Below are 18,075 nucleotides of genomic sequence, written 5' to 3' on the forward strand. Positions count from 1 at the left end.
CGCGATCAGGCCCCGACATCAATTTCATGCTGGCTGGCCAACCAATGGCCAGCCAACGTGAAACCCACACTGCAGCACTGAGCGCTGCCAGAGCGGGGGTGGGAGGAAGGTGAGTGTGGAAGTTTGCACATGCACGTAGGTGCGTGCAAGGAAAGTTCCCTGAGGCACAGAGCTGCCTCAGGGAGCTGAAGATTTTTAAAATCAATAATAACAAACTTACAATTGTTAAAATCATGTCCCCTTATGTGACTCTGTCACGTGAGCAGGGACATGTTATTAATGACATTTCAACTTTTTTTAATTTTTAGTTTCTGTCGGAAACCTCACCCCACGGATGAGGTTTCATAAAAAATCCAAAGTCTGCTTGGCCGATTTGCCTGCCCGCCAACCTTAAGGTTGGACAGTAAGTGAAATTTAATTAATACTTTAATGGCCTTAGTAGGCCTGTTAATTGTTGGTGGGCACGCTGCTGACTCCCAAGCATGCCCGCTGATCGAAACATCGCGCAAGTGCGCAATGACATCGGGATGCTCGCCCGACGTCATCGCACGTCATTTTACTCAAGCGTGCACCCGCCCGCTCAGCGAAAAATTCAGCCCAAGGATTACTCGGCATAGGAATGAGTAGAGGTCTTAAGAAAATATTTGTCAAGGCTGAAATTTGGAGAGTCTTCTGTGAAACTGAAACATGGATCTTGAGAAAATCAGACATCCAAAATCTAGAAAGCTGTGAAATGTAGTTCTGGAAAAGGATGAATTGGATCAGTTGGAGAGAACACAAAAGAAATGAAGAAGATCTCAGGATGGTGAAGGAAAAGGTCATTAATGAAAATCATCATGAAAAGGGAACAAGGTTGAATTGGTCATATTCTAAGGCATGATAATTTGCTAAAGTAGGTGGTTGAAGGAAGATTAGAGGGATGTAGACCAAGAAGGAGAAAGAGAATGGTAATGTTCAACAATTTGAAATTGGAAATGGGAGGCTCCTACGAGCAACTGAAAAGGAAAGCCCAAGATCGCAAAGTGTGGAGAAATGAGCAGAGACTCTGCATTTGGCAGATCACTTTTACACATTGCACAGCTGCTCCAAGATATCTACAATTCATGTACAGTGAGATGTTGATCTAGATCATAATATCAGGAGACCGAGTTCTCTTTGAAGAGAGTGGGTTAGAAAAAAATCAGTGTTTGTCATCCCAAGATTTGCTGGAGTCAGTTAAGGAGCACTCCTAGATATAGGCTGTATAACCACTTCCCAGTCAGGGGCTGGGAAGGCTGAAATAATCATAAAGGGAGAAAATACAGACCATTTTCACCCGCCCCTGCTGGGTTAAATGTTAATAACATTTTGCTTATTTTACGATATCCTGCATCCCGTCATATGTACTGTAAGTTTCATCTGCACCCAATGGATATTAGTACAACTAATTACAAAATAGTCCTTATCTATGTGCAAAGGATCAGAGTATTGGGCTGACAGTAAAATCATGGGTGCCGACCCAGCGAAACTAAATTATAGATGGTCAGTAGGATAACCCAATCGAAATGGAACTGCTACAGTGATATGCCAAATTTTATCTTCTGGTTGTAGAGAGGAAACAACAGCCAGTTGCTACAAGAAGAGTTTCTACTGGTCTATCATGAGTGCTGTTAAAATTTCTCCCTAGTCCAACTATTATGTATCTTCACCTCATTTCGCTAAGTGAAAAAAGACATTGCAGAACAATTACATTCAAGGATATAAGGATAACAATGCTGTCTTGGATTAAGTACACATTGCAATTTAGGAACCACCTATTGCTGGAACCATTTACTACATTGCTTGTCTAACTGATTCATGCCAATTCAATCTCTGTACTGCATTGCATTTGCAAATATCTAAGAATTAGGGCAAAGCTTTGGGCTTTAGGCTGAGTAATGCAGGTGGGGAAATAATTATTCTGGTTGGAATTTGGCCCATCTGAGCTCCTGCTGAACCATATCATGACCTTTTGATATGCATCTCCATAGAAATGGTGAATAACTTCTTCAGAATTTAATAGAAGCCAACCAATTCATTCAAATGTTCAAAAGACATAAAATGAAGTATGAGAAGGGAGAGCATAATGGCGGCATTGAGGACAATTAAGGATGGAGCAGAAGTTCTGTGAAGAGAAGCTTTGGAAGTAGAGAAGAAAAGTTCAGTGTCCAAAGAAATGTTGGCAGTTGTGAGAAATGCAAAGACAAAAGGAGGGACATTTATGGGCAGTACCCTGCATCTGGGATGCATATCTATCTCTGAATCCAGAGAGCGAGTTCCCAATCCTGGCCTTGTTTTAGGGGACCATGCATTTGGATGGAATATGCAGAGTAGAAAATAGATGTGCCCATGGTAGCTCCCATGCATTTGACTGTATCTTGTTACTGGCTATGACTGGGGACAGGCTGCCTCCTTGCCTTGAATATAGGATGTGGCACTAGGTGATCTGGGGAGGAAGATGAGAAATGGAGAATATATATAAATAAATTGAAAGCAGAAGGTGCCAGAAATACACAGCAACTCAGACAGCATCTGAAAAAGGGCTGATGTTAAAAGTATGGGTGGCCTTTCATCAGTACACCTTGAGAACTAATCTTTATCTTTCAGAGGCTGGCTGACCTGTGATGCATTTACAGAAGGCTCATTTTTTAATTTCAGACTTCCAGCACTCGAAGTTTTCTTTTTATCTCTAAAATAAACATACATTAAATAAAAAGTAAACAAATGCTCTGTATAAAACTGGGAAAAAGTATTCTTTCATGAGTTGTTGGGAGGGAGGAGGAGAGGCATTCCACATGAAATTCAACTGAAAGAATGAGGGAGTCACTGAGAACCGGCCTGACTTGAGACAGCAAGTGATTCTCTGTGAAATTACATTATCGCTAGCACTCCAATATATTCAACCGAAGCATACCAGGGAGCTTGACTTCATGATGGAAAAGATGCTACTGAGGATTCCAGAGCAGATGAGCAACTCCTTCTGCTGCCGCAGGTGCAAATGAATGTGATGGAGAACGACGGGCAGCAGGATCCGACGGGAGTCTGTGAAAAGAAGAAACGTTGCACTGAGCCACACTTCTACTGCGTACTCTTTCAACATGAACCCATACAGCTGTCAAAACAGATTCCCCACCAGAATCAGGTTCCATTTTGTAAAAAAAAACATGCAAAGTGATAATTGAAACAGGTGCACATTCATAATAAACTCTGGATGTCTGTCTATTGAAGGCTATAGGCCTGAAGCTCAAACGACACCATTTGAACTGAGGCAAAGCTGAACCTCTTGTCCACAGATCATCACACTGACTCTGCTGTAAGCTTCAGGGTATGATAAATTAAATACTGAGGGCGATGCAGTTGTAGGGGAAGAGGTGGCATGGGGACCAGAAAATTCATGGAGACGGGGCAAAGAGTTAGTCAGCTACATGGATAAGCTGTTGTTTAAAGTGGAAACAGGCAGGAAGGGGGGCAGCCAGGTTGAAGAAATGAATACCAAACTTCTGGGAGTCAGATCTGTATATCTTTGTAATGCAGATATGGCAGTATGTGGTGGACTATTTGTGATTGAGGACCAGGAGTCTGCCAAGAACTTGGTAGAGGGAAATGGTTGTGGCAGTGAGTTTTACCTCCTTGAACTCTTTTGCTGTGCAGGATGTTTAATGATCTCACCACAGCAGCCAAAGTACTAGGACAGTCAGAGGTGAAAGTGGGATCAGACAATAGGAAGTGAAGGCTCCCAAACCTACAGCCTTAGGTCTCTGGAGTAATCCTCTAAGGAGTGGGTTAAGCATCGCATTAACATGAATGCACTGAGGATCATCTCAAATGAATTGAGATAGCAGGGAGTAAGTGCAAATAAACTGCCACGACTTCTAAAATGCAGTGCCTCAGCACATGCATAGGCATAATAAATCTTACATACCCACCTGCAATCACAGTACAAAGACTGCAGCTCAAAAACAGGTCATTTTGCCCAACTACAGAATTGCATTGACCCTCCAGGTGGAATGTTGTGACTTAGTCCTTGCCAAAACGATGGTACCATTTTCAGGTTGGGAATCCGATAAATTAATTTGCACAACTTGATGTGACTCTTTAACTGAGCCATGGCATTAGCTTCCTGCCTCCGGTTTGACTGACTAATTAGGGAAGTGAGCAGGATGATGTGTCCATTCTGTCAAAGGAATAGTTTCTGATTAAAGGGACCACCTTCCTAAGCACCAACAGCAGCAGGAACAACACCAGCAGCAGCACAAGTTGCCTTCTCCTCAGCCGCATGCCCCTTCACAGGGCAGAGGGAATGGACACTAAGATCCAACAGGAAGGTGATGAGAGCCCCAATACAGAGACCACAATAGAGGATCAGCTCTCACGACATGTCTGATCACCAGTGCCTCATGAGGCTCAAGCTTTCACGGCAAGGTTGCTCGTGAGCCCTTGTAACCTTTGTGTTAGCATTGCTTCTGCTCTTGCCTCTCATGGGTGTAAGGTGCAGGTGCAGATGCATAAGCTGCTTACATGCTGTGGTGAAGGCTTGAAGCAGGGAAGTGCAGCTGAAGGTGAATGATGTGCAAGACAGGTGAAATGCCTTCCACCTGCAATCGCCTGTTATAACAGAAGTGACAACACCCTGAGAAGTGATTTGAACAGTAGACTCTCACCTGGCCATGGCTTAAGTTCTTCAATGAAACTGAGCAAAACATTCCCAGGTTGTCAGTTTCACTGAAGAAGTTCTGCTTACTGCAAACTTGCTTCTGTGATCTTAATGAGTTGCTGATGGTGTGTGGAATGGGTACCCTGGCCGAGGTCTTCCGGTCCCATCTAGGGCAGGGATCATCATGGGCGGGACCAGAAAATTTGGAGAGTGGTCAAAATCTGTTGACTTTCGGCAAGAATTTCTGGTCCCGCTGCTAAGTCACGGCCCCCGGCTGGGATATCCAGAATTGATGGTTAAATAGGTCTTAAATGGTTTCTTAACTACCTTAACTACTTAATTTAGTTAACCTGACAGACCAAGGGGATTTCCCACTCACTTTCAATCCCACCCTGAAGAAACCAAGAGGGTGAGATGATGTTGGGATACCGACCCAAAATTAATTTCAGGAGGTTTTAACTCTCCACGCACACATATCCTCCATCCCTTGCCTGGGAAAACATCCCCCTACAGCCGCGAAACAAATACACCAGTCCAGAAAAATAATGTAGCTGTCTCTAAACTTTATAAAAGTGTTATTTTTTTCTTTTTGCATAGCTTATTATTTATTGCCATCTCGAAATGTACCTTACTAGAAGAGATGGTCTCGTATGGACCATACCTGTGTAATCCTGTCTCTTACCTGGATATGAAAAGAGACGGCTGTCTACTGTCCGTGCAATGGATTGCAGCTTGACTACATCCATAGACTGTCCGATGTGCACCGTGCTGGGCATGCTGCCCAGTGTTCCCCTCACAAACTCAGCCACCTCCTGCACTGTAAACATCTGCAGCAGTTCGTCAAAGATTGCTGGGAAGGAATTGAGAAGAGCTGCCTACAGCAGAAACAATAGAATGAAAATGTTGCTAAATTCATCTATATATATATAATCCATAGGATTACTGGCAATGTCAGAGTAAATGGAATTATTTAGCCATTCAGCATGTATGTTTCTCGAACAGCACAGCTTGGAGTATCATTGCAAGGTACATGAGAAAACACTCCTGATTTTCAATTATTCATTCGCAGGAACGCTAAAAACATAAAATATTGATTTGACTGGCATGTGGCCAAGAATGAAATTGTTTGAACATAGAAGCAGTAAAAAATCTCAGACTCCTAACACTGATTTACAATGAGTTATCCCAGTTCAGACTGGAGACAGAAAAGATCGCAAATTACCTTTGGTTACTAGAATCAGAAAAACATTTTATTTTACTGGTTTTGGCATATGTTGTACTTTTCAAGGTGAGTGATGCTACAACCATGGAATGGAACCTTCAATTTCTGTCATCTAGTGTAATATCACATACTCTGATCATCAGGTACAACGTAGGTCGGAGCACAATAAAGATACTCCTACGCTGCCCTAGTGTTCCTCAGCCATAAATTCAGGGAGCTTCTCTCATACACTAAGTGCTAAATTTTGTTACCTCCCTCATCCTGTGGACTGTATGAGGTTGCTAGTTCTGGACTGATTTAGTCACGTGCGTGAGGAACTGAGTTGAGACTGCCTAATCTCTTTTTAAATGGGATTCTTACAACCAAGAAACAAAGGAGACTGTCATCCTATCAATCTAGGTTGAATTGAAACTAAAGCATGAAAAGTGAAAAAAATCAGCACCTTAAATCAATGCACTTTCCATTGATGCTGTTGAAACTGATGTAGCTGTCTGTTGGCAGTGGGGGGCTTGTTCCTGTCAGGTGTGATACTGCATTGGGCTTGGCTCTCTGAGATGTACTGCAATTACAGGACTAACCTGTGTGAAGATGAGGGTCTCAGAACTTCTGCTATCCAAACTCAGGACAAAGCGGATGGACTGAAAGAGCTCCTGAACGCTGGCACGAAACTGCTCCTCTTCTATTCCACCAGTTGCTCTTGAATACAAGATCCGTGACTGCACAATAAACTTGAACAAATACTCCAAGGCCTGGGGAGAAAAGAAACACAAGTTCATAGGATAAATTCAAATAACAAAGGTTAATGACTCAGTTTAGCTCATCCATCCAGAGAGACCCTTCACTCTTCCCATTGCAGGTAATGTTTTAAAGCTGGTCTCACAGACACGTACTTTGGATGGCAGACTCCACAGTGATCCAAAGAGCTTAGTGAAAATGGTTATGGTACTGGATGAGCAATTCAATTTTACAGCTTGTTGTAAAATTGAATTGTCAGAAAACAATCAGAGAAGTTCCCTGATTGCCACCAAAAGAATGGTACATCATCAATCTTTTGGGAAGAGTAGGCAACTTATCGCGTCTATGGAGTATATGTGACTCCACGCCCACATTATGTGGTTGACTGTTACTACCTGCAAGGATGCTAAGAATAACTTTCTAGCATTCCCTCCATCCAACAAACAAAAAAATCTCAAGTTCCTGTTCTTCCATCAATTTTCCTCCCTCGTCTTCTAAGGGCAATGACTGACAATGAGATATGATCAGTTTTCAATACTTCGTTCAATGTCTTTTCTTCAAGTGTGAGTTTAGACAGTGTTATTTCAACTGTGAGGGTGCTATAGCTGAACATGATCTCACCCAATATCCACATCTGAACCTTTGCCAACAGGGGTCATTAGATAGAATCAATAGTTCAAACCTTGACTGAATTTCTCCCTCCTGAATCTGAAAGCATTGAGACTAACTTCAGCAGTCCCACCACTGCCCTGGCTACAATCAATGTCCAGCCCTTCTGCAGACCCACATCTTGTTTAAGTCTGCATTTTGGAGCAGTAGACCTTTATGAGCAAATGCTGGGGAGTCATCCAGAAATGCACTAGAATGAAAGTCTTGTTATACTTTGCAAAGAAATTCATGCAGTGTAAATGTCAGTTATCAAGATAAATGCTGCCATTTATATGATAATGTTACAAAACAACACAATATTGGATTACTAGTAAATGAAGAAACTGTAACAGTCAGCAGCACTTTTAACTCCAGCATTTACAGCACAGTAAAAATGCAGTTGTCGTTAGCACTGGTATTTCAAAAATCTTTAGCTGACTATAGTGGACACTGTAAACACCATCTGTTCTGGAAGCAAAGCCAGATCTGGGAGTGGAAGCTGCATCTCCAGAGTGGTCTTTAACACACCAGGCTTGGGTGTGTTTACAAGTTTAACATCAGGGTCAAGCACTTTCTGGTTTTCAATTCACACTGATGCTAACCCCGGTAGTGTAATTTCCCCAGTCGTTCCTGACCTGGCTCCAGAGAGAGATGAAGTGACACTTCTCCTCCAGAAACACGCACTCTCATTTGTTCCGGAGGTCAGTTAGTAACTATACTTACATTGCAAATACACAACAAAAGTGTTTGTGAAAAGTAAAACTGCAGAGGTTACAGTATATAAAGCAGGCATGAAAGATTTGTTTTCCACAGACTTGAGAATGGAAAATTGGTATTGGATTTTTAATGCAGCTAAAATAATTTCCACATTGGACTGTCAGGAAACTACATAGGAAAAAGCAAATAAAACAAAACACACACATACACAGCAGGCATGATTAAAATAGTTCCTTTCAATTTGAAATAGAAGTAGTAAACAACAGAACCATAGAATGAGAAGCCAGGTGATGGTCTGTGAGTCAAAGATGAAACAAAAAACAAAGTGATAATCCAGGGTTGAGATTAGAAACCTTGATGTTTGGGTGGGGAGGGTAAGATTTGGAAACTGGGAACAAATAGTAGTCCAAGAGTTGGATTGGGATTAGAAGCCTGATGAGTAGGTAGGAGAGTGTAGGGATTTGGAAACTTGGAACAAAATGATGATCCAAGAATGCATCAAATGCATTAAAGCCACCAGTGGGGGACATTATTGTGATTATATAACCTCTGGCATTCTTCTCTCTCTGCACATAATGGGCCATAACTTCTGAACTTCAGGGCAGTGTAACTGGGGGATACCCCAAAGCTGTGCTGAGGACCCCCCTTCCCACCCCACCCCACCCCCAGGAAGTTCCCAGGTAAGGATTGCATGGCAATTGCCCAGGAAATGCAAACTTCTGATAGGCAATTGCCCCACACTGGGAACCATCCAAAAATGTGATTTAAATTGCAAATTTGGATGTTTCTGACTGTGTTACCCAGAAAATCAATAGTTACCCAGAAAAAGTTAGAAGAATTAAAACCAATTCTAGCTTCTGGATACCTATTATTATACAAACCCACACCAAACCCCCAGGTGACTCCCACCCCCCCGACTACCCCTAGGGACCCCCCCACCAACTGTCGAAACCCCCGTCTGTCCAACCCCCCTTATGGTCCTCCCCCACCCGACTGTCCGACCCCCCGACGGTCCTCCCCCACCCAACTGTCCAACCCCCCTTGACTGTCCGACCCCCTCCCTGACTGTACAACAGTCCCCCCGACTGTCCGACTCCCCCCCAGACTGTCCAACCCTACCCTGACTGTCTGACTGTCCAACCCCTAACCGACTGTTCAATCCGCCCCGACTATCTATTTCACCCCGACGGTCCGATCCCCCCTGACTGTCTGAGTCCCCTCCTGACAGTTCGACCCTGCCCGACTGTCCCACCTCCCCCGCCATCTGATAGCCTCCTGACAGTCCAACAACCCCGCAACTGTCCGAAACCACCCCCCCTGACTGTCTGTCACCCCCCCCGACTGTCTGACCCCCCCTCCCCACCTGTCCAGCTACTGTCACCCTGACCGTCCAACCCACCTCTGCACCCCCCCCGCCACTGCCCAATACTCCCCCCTCCAGATTCTAACTACTTATCTGATAAGCATACCTTCTCCCTGGCTTGAAAGCTGCTGGACCTATAAACCTACCTGATTTATGGCAGCCAGTGCCGTAAAAAAGGGGTTGTAGTCTCCTTCTGTCCAATTCTGTAGTGCTCGACTGAAGGCCTTAGCAGCGTGTTGCCCTGCACAGTTCTCGCCTGGCCTGAGTCGGAAGGTTGGGCGAGACAGGAATAAAAAGATTTCCAGGTAAGAAACTGGTAGCTGAGTAGCAATCTGACTCTGATTGCCACTCCATGGAAGTTCAAGCCCATAGTCATAAAATGGCTGATAAAAGTGGTGCCCCTTTACATACGAACATATGGGGCAGGATCTTCTGGTCGGCGGGTGGGGGCGGGGCCCGCTTGCCGACGCGTGAAATGACGCAGGATGATGTCGGGTGGAACACCCGACGTCACCCCATGTCATTCCCATTTTCAGGTCGGCGGGGGCACAGCCAAGTCAGCTATTGAGGCCATTGAGAAACTAATTAAAGTCATTAATGGACCTGCCCGTCCAACCTTAAGGTTGGTGGGCAGGCTAGGAGGCCTGGCGAGCTTCGGAAAAAGCATTAAACCTCATCCACGGGTGGGATGAGGTTTCATGAGGGTATTTACATTTTTAATAAAGGTTTCAAGAAAAGTTATGGACATGTCCCAACTCTTGTGATAGTGTCACATGAGGGGACATGTCAGGGAAATTTTTCTATCATTTGTATTGCAAATTTTAATTCGGAGCCGATCTCCCTGAGGCAGCACTTAGCGTCAGGGAGATCTGTGCGCTCTTTTGAGCGCATGCCGATCCAATTCTGTCCAAGCGCCCGCTCCTGCACTTCCCCAGCGATGGGGGAAAATTTTTCCCATGAATTAAGAGTAGGAGTAGGTTATTTGGTTCATCGAGTCTGTTCCCTTATCAGTCAAGGATCTATCTAACTCAGCCTTAAGAGTATTCAATGACCCTGCCTCCACTGTGAAAGAGAATTCCACAGACTGACCACCCTCTGAGAGAAAGAAATTCTCCTCATCACTGTCTTAATTTGGAGATCCCTTATTTTTAAACTGTGACCCCTAGTTCTAGTTTCTTCCACAAGGCCTGTCAAGTTCCCTCAGGATCTTATATGTTTCAATAAGATCACTTCTCATTCTTCTAAATTACAGTGGATACAGGGTCAACCAGTCCAACCTTCCCTTATAAGACACTGCCTTCATCCCAGGAATCAGTCAAGTGAACCTTCTTTGCACTACTTCTAATGCAGTCCTTTCTTAAATAAGGAGACCCAAACTGTACACAGTACTCAAGATGTGGTCTCACCAATGCCCTGTATAACTGTAACAAAGCTTCCCTACTTTTATATTTCTTTCCCCTTGCAATAGACAACAACATTCCATTTTCCCTTCTAATCACTTGCTGTACCTGCTTACTAGTTTTGTGATTCATGTACCAGGATACCCAGATCCCTCTGTACCACAGAGTTTTGCAATTTCTCTCCATTTAAATAATGTGCTGCCTTTCTATTCTTTCTGCCAAAGTTCACATTTTCCCACATTATACCCCATCTGCCAAAATTTTGCCCCTTCACTTAACCTATCTATATCCCTTTGCAGACTACTTATGTCCTCTTCACAACTTACTCTCCTACCTATCTTTGTGTCATCAGCAAATTTAGCAACCATACATTCGGCCCCTTCATCCAAGTAATTGATACAGATTTAAATATCGATTTAAAATAGTACCATGCAGTAAAAAGCAAAGGAAAAATTAGAGGGGAAAAAAGGAAAATGTTTTGATAAGGAAGCAAAGAGTAACTGTGAGTGAAGGATTGTGGAGGTGTTGAGGGCATAGCCATTTATATGGCACAGGGACCAGACAGGAATCATCAGCTACCTGTGAGGTTTTTATATTAACAAATTTTCAAGGGATTAAGCTTCAGCGATTTCCAGCTGAGTACTAGGTCTAATGTACTGTGAATGAAGAAGGGGGTTTGATATGGTTGAGTGATAATTAACTTTTGTTCCATTTCTATATTATGTCAGGGCAACCACAGAAGTTGGCTATGTACCCTCATTGCCTCTTGAATGTGGTCTTGTCTCACAACTTCTGCAGATCGATCCATGTACCACTTCAGACATCGGATTAGCTCCCTGTGAAAAAAAAATGTTGCTTATATAAAACATACAAACATACCTGAGATCCACAGACACACACATAAACAAGAGATATTTGGAACTAACACATATGTGGATCAATACAACAGACACACAAGAATAGTAAGAATATACAGTAGGCTAATTCAGAGACAGGAGGGAGATTCACACATACACAATCTCGTGATATATTCAAGGGCATTTTGGAAATCATGACAAAATGACAACTTTTTGTTCACTTTTGGAAAACGTGGGCAAAAGTTTTGAAGTATTTTATTTCCAGGTCTCATTATCTTAAGCCAGTAGTTGTCAAAATTTTATAAACAGCCTCATCCGATGCTCAAGGACCACTTTCTGGAATGTTGCAAAATTCCACACCAAGAAGTAATGGACTGTACCTGTCTACAGATCCGTATGCAACAAGCTCCTTATTTCAATCAAGTCACTGTGGGCAGTTACCAAGTGAAAACCAGGTACTTCCCTACAGGTTGAGAAAGAAACACCACAGATTTATTTCAAGAGAATCATTTGACAAGCCGAATGTAAGATGAGTTAAACCCGCCTCGAAATCCTTTGTCTTCTTTTGCAAGAGCACACAGGCTGCAAGCCCTGATTATTATTAACTGCAATGCCCTATACCCTGAACTGGCACTCCAGTTTGATCTAAGTTGTAAATGTAGCTGTGTTTTCATTGGGGTCCTGAGGAGAAGTCAGTGGCTAAATGGAAATGTAAACTCTGCATGCTGATCCCCCCAGTGTAACTTGCTTCCTGCTAGTGCTCCAAGTCAAGGATTACTGGGGGCCAGATCCCATGATGGCTAAAAAGGAGGGAACCTAGCTTCACAGTTTTATTTGTAAATGGAGAATAGACAACAGGTAATGACCATCATAAAAAAATGTGAGTCTGAACAGCTGTCAAGATAACAAAGGTTTCCTGCTTGACTTTAAATTGTGGGCAAAAATATGGCAACTACCACTGATAACACTTAATGGTACACGGTACCCCAACCATTGAGCACCCTCGATGGTGCACAATACCCCAACCAAAGGCCACACCTGGTAATCCAATCATTGATCACACTTCTGACCACATATCTGTGCCATCACTAAGACTGCCTACTTAAGACTCTGTCCCTGTCTCAGCTCATCTGCTGCTGAAACTCTCATCCATACCTTTGTTACCTCTAGACTTGAGTTTTTCCAATGCACTCCTAGCCGGCCTCTCACATTCTATCCTCCATAAACTTGAAGTTATCCAAAAGTCTGCTGCCAACGTCCTTACTTGCACCAAGTTGGGTTCACTACTCATCCCTGAGCTCGCTGACCTACACTGGCTCCCTACATTCCTCTAATTCTGGCCTTTTAAGCATCCCAGGCTCTAATCATTCTACCATTAAGGGCCGCACCTTCAGCAGCCAAAGCCCTAAGCTCTGGAATTCTCTCCCTTAAGACGCTCCTTAAAATCTACCTCTTAAATCAAGCTTTTGGTCATCTGCCCTAATATCTCCTAACATGGATTGGTGTCAAATTTTGCTTTATATTGGTCCTGTGAAGTGGCTTGGGACATTTTAGCATTAAAGATATTCTAAAAATGCAATTTGTTTTTATTGTTGTTGTGTCTGACACCTCAATCATTGAGCACTCGCACACCACAACCATTGACTGTACTCAGTGGTGCATGGTACCCTTGCCAATGGCAAGATTCGATAGTGCCCAGTACCCCAACCACTGACCACAGTCCACGGTGGTTCCCAGTACCTCGATCATTGCGGACACTTGATGGTGCATGGTACCCCAACCATTGACGATACTCAATGGTGTATGGTTCCCCTACCATTGACCATATTCAATGGATTCTGGTATTTCTACCATTAACAAAACTTAAAAGTACAATTTACCACAGCATTGCCAGTCCTCAATGGTGCTGGTACCCCAACCATTGACCGCAGTTGATATCCAGTACACCTACCACTGCTCGGACTTGAAGGTGTGTAGTACCCTTACCATTAATGGTACTCCTCCAATGTAGAAGGGAATCTTATTTATGCTTAGGGGAGAGGCATATGCTATTTTCACGAATGATTATAAAGTGAATGCTATGAAATTACAGTTCACCAATGCAGACAAAATTGTGCATTGTAGACTCAGGGGTAATGGCATTGCAGCCAGGAGCATGTGACTTCTATCAGCGATTCCCTGATCTTGTGTTCCCTGGAGTTCTCGCTGATGGAATACAGTATACACATATGATTCGAGTGTAAAAAAATTAAAACTTACATTAGAAAATGTGTGCAACAATCCTTATGATAGGCCTGAAAATATTAGATTCACGGCTTAGCCCCCTACAGTTCACATCCGGAACTTGAATATGTCTCCTTTATATTTCATGGAGATGGTTCAGTAACTGAACCTAGTTCACTTGCTGCTGATACTGCTCCTCTCTATTCTGTGGGCTTGGATATAGCAACAACCAGTTAACTGTACACCTGCATGACTTGGGAGCATGCAGTTGCTGCAAAGATATGAATGCATTTGTGACTTTCCCAGCATGCTCCCTGATGTTTGGGGCAGATCCAAACAGCTAGAGATGCCAGGGGGTCAGGCTACCTGCAACCAGACGCAGAATGAGAAAGCCAATCAACCTACCCTCGGTGGTAGCAGCTGTTTACTTTTGCCATCTCTGTTATTCAGCATTTGGAGTGATACTCTGACCTGGGTCAGTGGAGGAGGTGAGCTTGGGCCTCTGAAGGTAGGGGTGGTATCATGCTTCCTCTATTGAGTTTTGTCTGATTGCACTTTTATCATCAGAGACAAAGTGGCAAAGGAAATGGAGTATCAAAAACTATCTACAACTACATGACAAGCCTGAATCAGAGTTTAGGGCTGGGTTAGGGAGATCAAAGACTTGTGTATCAGGTAGATAATTGAAATATACTGCACAGGCTCCTTGCATCACTTTTCTTGGTGAGTTAAAAATGACACTGTAGTAAAATGATCGCAATGGAATGGAATTTTACAGAAAGCTGGAACTGTAAATGCAGCTTTAGGGAAAGATTTTTATGACATTAGAGCGCTTTATATGGTACTGTTACAGTTACGAGCCCTGAGACACCAGATAATTGGACTCACTTGTATGCCAATGCACCAGAAAAGTGCTTCTGAATGTAGGTATCCATCACCGGGCGGAAATGAAAATACTTGCTGTCCCGCAGCAAATTTATTACGAACACCTGGGAAATAGAGAGAGAAAGAGAGAGAGAGAGAGACAGTTAAGATAAATAGCTGCAGTGTACACTAGATGGCATGGTAATGTTAGCAACACACATTAAAGGAATAGCAGATAAAACAAAATTGATGACAATCTGAAGGAAGGCAGGAAATGATAAAAATAAACAGAGGGTCTGTTCTTCTGAAGGGCACTGATCAGAAACATTGGCCAGAATTTTACATTCGGCATACGGGCACATGCCTGACAAACTGGAATGTAAAATGATGCACGATGACGTCGGGCATGTGTCCTGACATCATCCCGAACTCGCACGACATTTCGTTCGGCGGGCGCGTGCCAGAGTTGGCTGCGCGCCCACCAACGATTGAAAGGTCTATTAAGACCATTAACAAGGTAATTAAGTTGAATTTTATGCTGCCCATCCAACCTTCTGGTTGGTGGGCAGGCGAAAAGGTCAAGTGGCCTTTAGATTTTTTAGGAAACCCCTCATCCACGAGTGGGATGAAGTTTCCTAAAGCTAATACAAATTAAATAAAAACTTTCTTATGCCATTAAAAACATATCCGATCTCATGTGACACAGTCACATGAGGGGACATGTTTCATTACATTTTTAATGACATCATTAATTTTTTAAAAAAGCGCTTCAATTTCCAAGGCAGCTCCGTGCCTCAGAGAGATTGAAGCGCTCTTTCATGTGCATGTGCGAACTGCGTGCTAGACCCGACTCTCCCTCCTCCTCCCGCCCGCATAGGCAGTGCTCAGCGTTACCGCTCGTGATCCATACAGTGCGGGCCTTACTGGCTCGCCCGCGTGAAATCACAGTGCGGAGCCAATCGTCGGCAGCGGTCGGCTGTCCGATCACCCACGCCCACTCCCACCGAGTCTGCACATCGAATGTAAAATCCTGGCCATTAACTTGGTTTTTCCCTTCTCCGATACTAACACCACTACCTTGTACTTCCAGCATGCTATGACATTCTGTTTCTGATTGATAGAAGTCACTCTGTCCTATCCTTATGATTCTATGATTCTCATACACTGTGGCAGGTTGAGGTGGGGGGTGCGGTGGGGTTGGTGGGGGTGCGGAAATGGTCACAAAGGAAAGACTGAAAGCAAATGGAGCAAAAATCTCCAGGGCTGGGGTGTGGATTGGGGGACTGGGTGCACAGGGGAGTTAGTATCTCTGATATTTACTCTGCTTGAATGTCTCATTCATAATGCCCAGTCTGATAAAACCTACAAATCTACTCCAAGTGTAGCTGGTGGATATAGAGTAAAATCAAAGGTATCAGGATGACAAGATTTCAAAGTTGGTGCCTTGGTTATATTGCAAAGCTGTATTTGGCATCTTCCACTGGGTTGCAAATACTAGCAACTGGCTAGAGTACCAATGAGGAGCAACATCTTATTGTGGCTCAACCAAAGTCATGAGTTTTAGGACAACAAAAACTTGCACACAGTGCCTTTAATGTAGTAAAACTCAGCAGCTTTATCAAAAAAACTGACACCAAACTCCCATAAGGTGATATCAGAACAGGTGACCAAAAGCTTGGTCAAAGATCAATGTTTTAAGGAGCATCATTCAAGAAGAGAGAGAGGTAGGGAGATGGAGAGGTTTAGGGAAGAAATTCCAGAGTTTAGGACTGGGCAGCTGAAGGCACCACCAGCAATAGTGGTGCGATGAAGATGAGGGGAAATGGGACCTTTACAGCTGCACAGATTGCACCTAAACAAAGCCAGAACCAATTTCATTGCAAGGCAATTTACTGGTGCCATTGGGGAAGGATTAAACTTACTTGGCAAGGGTGTGGTAACCAGGAGGTAATATGAGAGAAGAGTACCAAGGTGCAAAAAATATTGGGAGAGACAAATAGTACTAGCAGGAAATAGGAAGGTATTAGATGGGTTCAGCGTTAAGAAGGAAAGTAATAAACTCTAAATTAGGGTTTCAGTGCATGTATCTGAATGTGCGGAGAGTGGCAAATAAGATTGGTGAGCTGCAGACACAGATTGCCATGTGGAAATATGATGATTCTGCATCTGCTTTAGTTGTGTCGGCATCATAGACTAATATCCCGATTCCATCAACCTTTATAGGGGTAGCGCTAGCTAAACCAGGCATGACCTGCTGAAATGGTAGTCCTGATAATGAAAACTATTAAATGGAAATAATCTAAAGATGGATCTTGAAGATTTCAAATGATGGGGCTGTGACTATTTCCTTTGGCAGCTTGCTCCTTTGTAGGATTTTCCTTGAGAAGAAAGATTGCTGATGCATTGTCTTGGAAACAAATGGTCTTTGTAGTTTGTGTGGACGACTACCTTGTGTTTTGTTATTGTCAGACGGCACTAGGTATTTGTCTCTATCAATTCCCACCAGTCCATTCCATATTTTATAGAACATGGTCAGTCTATGTTTTTCCCTTCTTTGCCATAATGATTCCCATTCCAAATCTTTGATCAAGGATGTGACACTGGTGTATTTCCCATGCTGATTTGTGCAGAATCATGCAGCACATCTTCACATGTGGTAATAATGGAGACCTGGCTCAAAGAAAGGCAGGATTAGGTGTTAAATATTCCTTGATACAAGATGTTCAGGAAAGATAGGAAAGGAAGGAAAGGAGGAGGTGTGGCAGTATTGATTAAGGAGAATATCGCAGTGCTGGAGAGAGAGGATGTCCCAAAGGAGTCAAGGACAGCATCTATTTGGCTAGAGCTAAGGCACAAAAAAGGTGCAAATACATTGCTTGGTGTAGTTTGTAGGCCACCAACTAGTGGGAAAGTTGTAGAGGAACAAATTTGCAGCAAAATTACAGAGAAGTGCAAGAATTATAGAACAGTTCTAATGCGGGACTTTAATTATCTGAGTACAGATTGAGAAAGTTGTAATTTAAAGAGCAGAGAAGGGCAAGAGTTCTTAGAGTGTGTTCAGGAGAATTTTCTACAGCAGTATATTTCCAGTCCAACGAGAAAAGGAGGCATCGCCGGACCTGGTTCCTAGGAATGAGGTGGGCCAAGTGGATCTAGTGTCAGTAGGAGGAACATTTAGGGCACAGTGATCATTGTATCATAAGGTTATGGAAAAAGACAAGGAGCAATCCAGAATAAGTATAATTAACTGGGGGAAAGCCAACTTCAACAGGGGTAAGAATGGATCTGGCCCAGATAAATTGGAATCAAAAATTAGCAGGCAAAACTTTAACTGAATTTTAACTGAGCTGACATAAAAGGTAATTAAAAAGTCT

The 18,075-nt window shown here is 43.3% G+C and overlaps 1 protein-coding gene across 1 annotated transcript in view; it reads right to left on the reverse strand.

Moving 5' to 3' along the window:
- dock3 (dedicator of cytokinesis 3) overlaps nt 1–18,075 on the reverse strand; it is a 1,472,428-nt gene that overhangs the window by 292,120 nt on the left and 1,162,233 nt on the right. Inside the window, exons 21-25 of the mRNA XM_078543841.1 lie at nt 14,726–14,826; nt 11,512–11,593; nt 6,473–6,643; nt 5,355–5,547; nt 2,933–3,060 (exon numbers count right to left, since the gene is read on the reverse strand). Coding sequence (XP_078399967.1) covers nt 2,933–3,060; nt 5,355–5,547; nt 6,473–6,643; nt 11,512–11,593; nt 14,726–14,826 — 675 coding nt within the window. The remainder of the gene's footprint in view (nt 1–2,932; nt 3,061–5,354; nt 5,548–6,472; nt 6,644–11,511; nt 11,594–14,725; nt 14,827–18,075) is intronic.

The sequence above is a fragment of the Cetorhinus maximus genome, chromosome 6 (genome assembly GCF_964194155.1).
Source record: "Cetorhinus maximus chromosome 6, sCetMax3.hap1.1, whole genome shotgun sequence".
Lineage (NCBI taxonomy): Eukaryota > Metazoa > Chordata > Chondrichthyes > Lamniformes > Cetorhinidae > Cetorhinus > Cetorhinus maximus.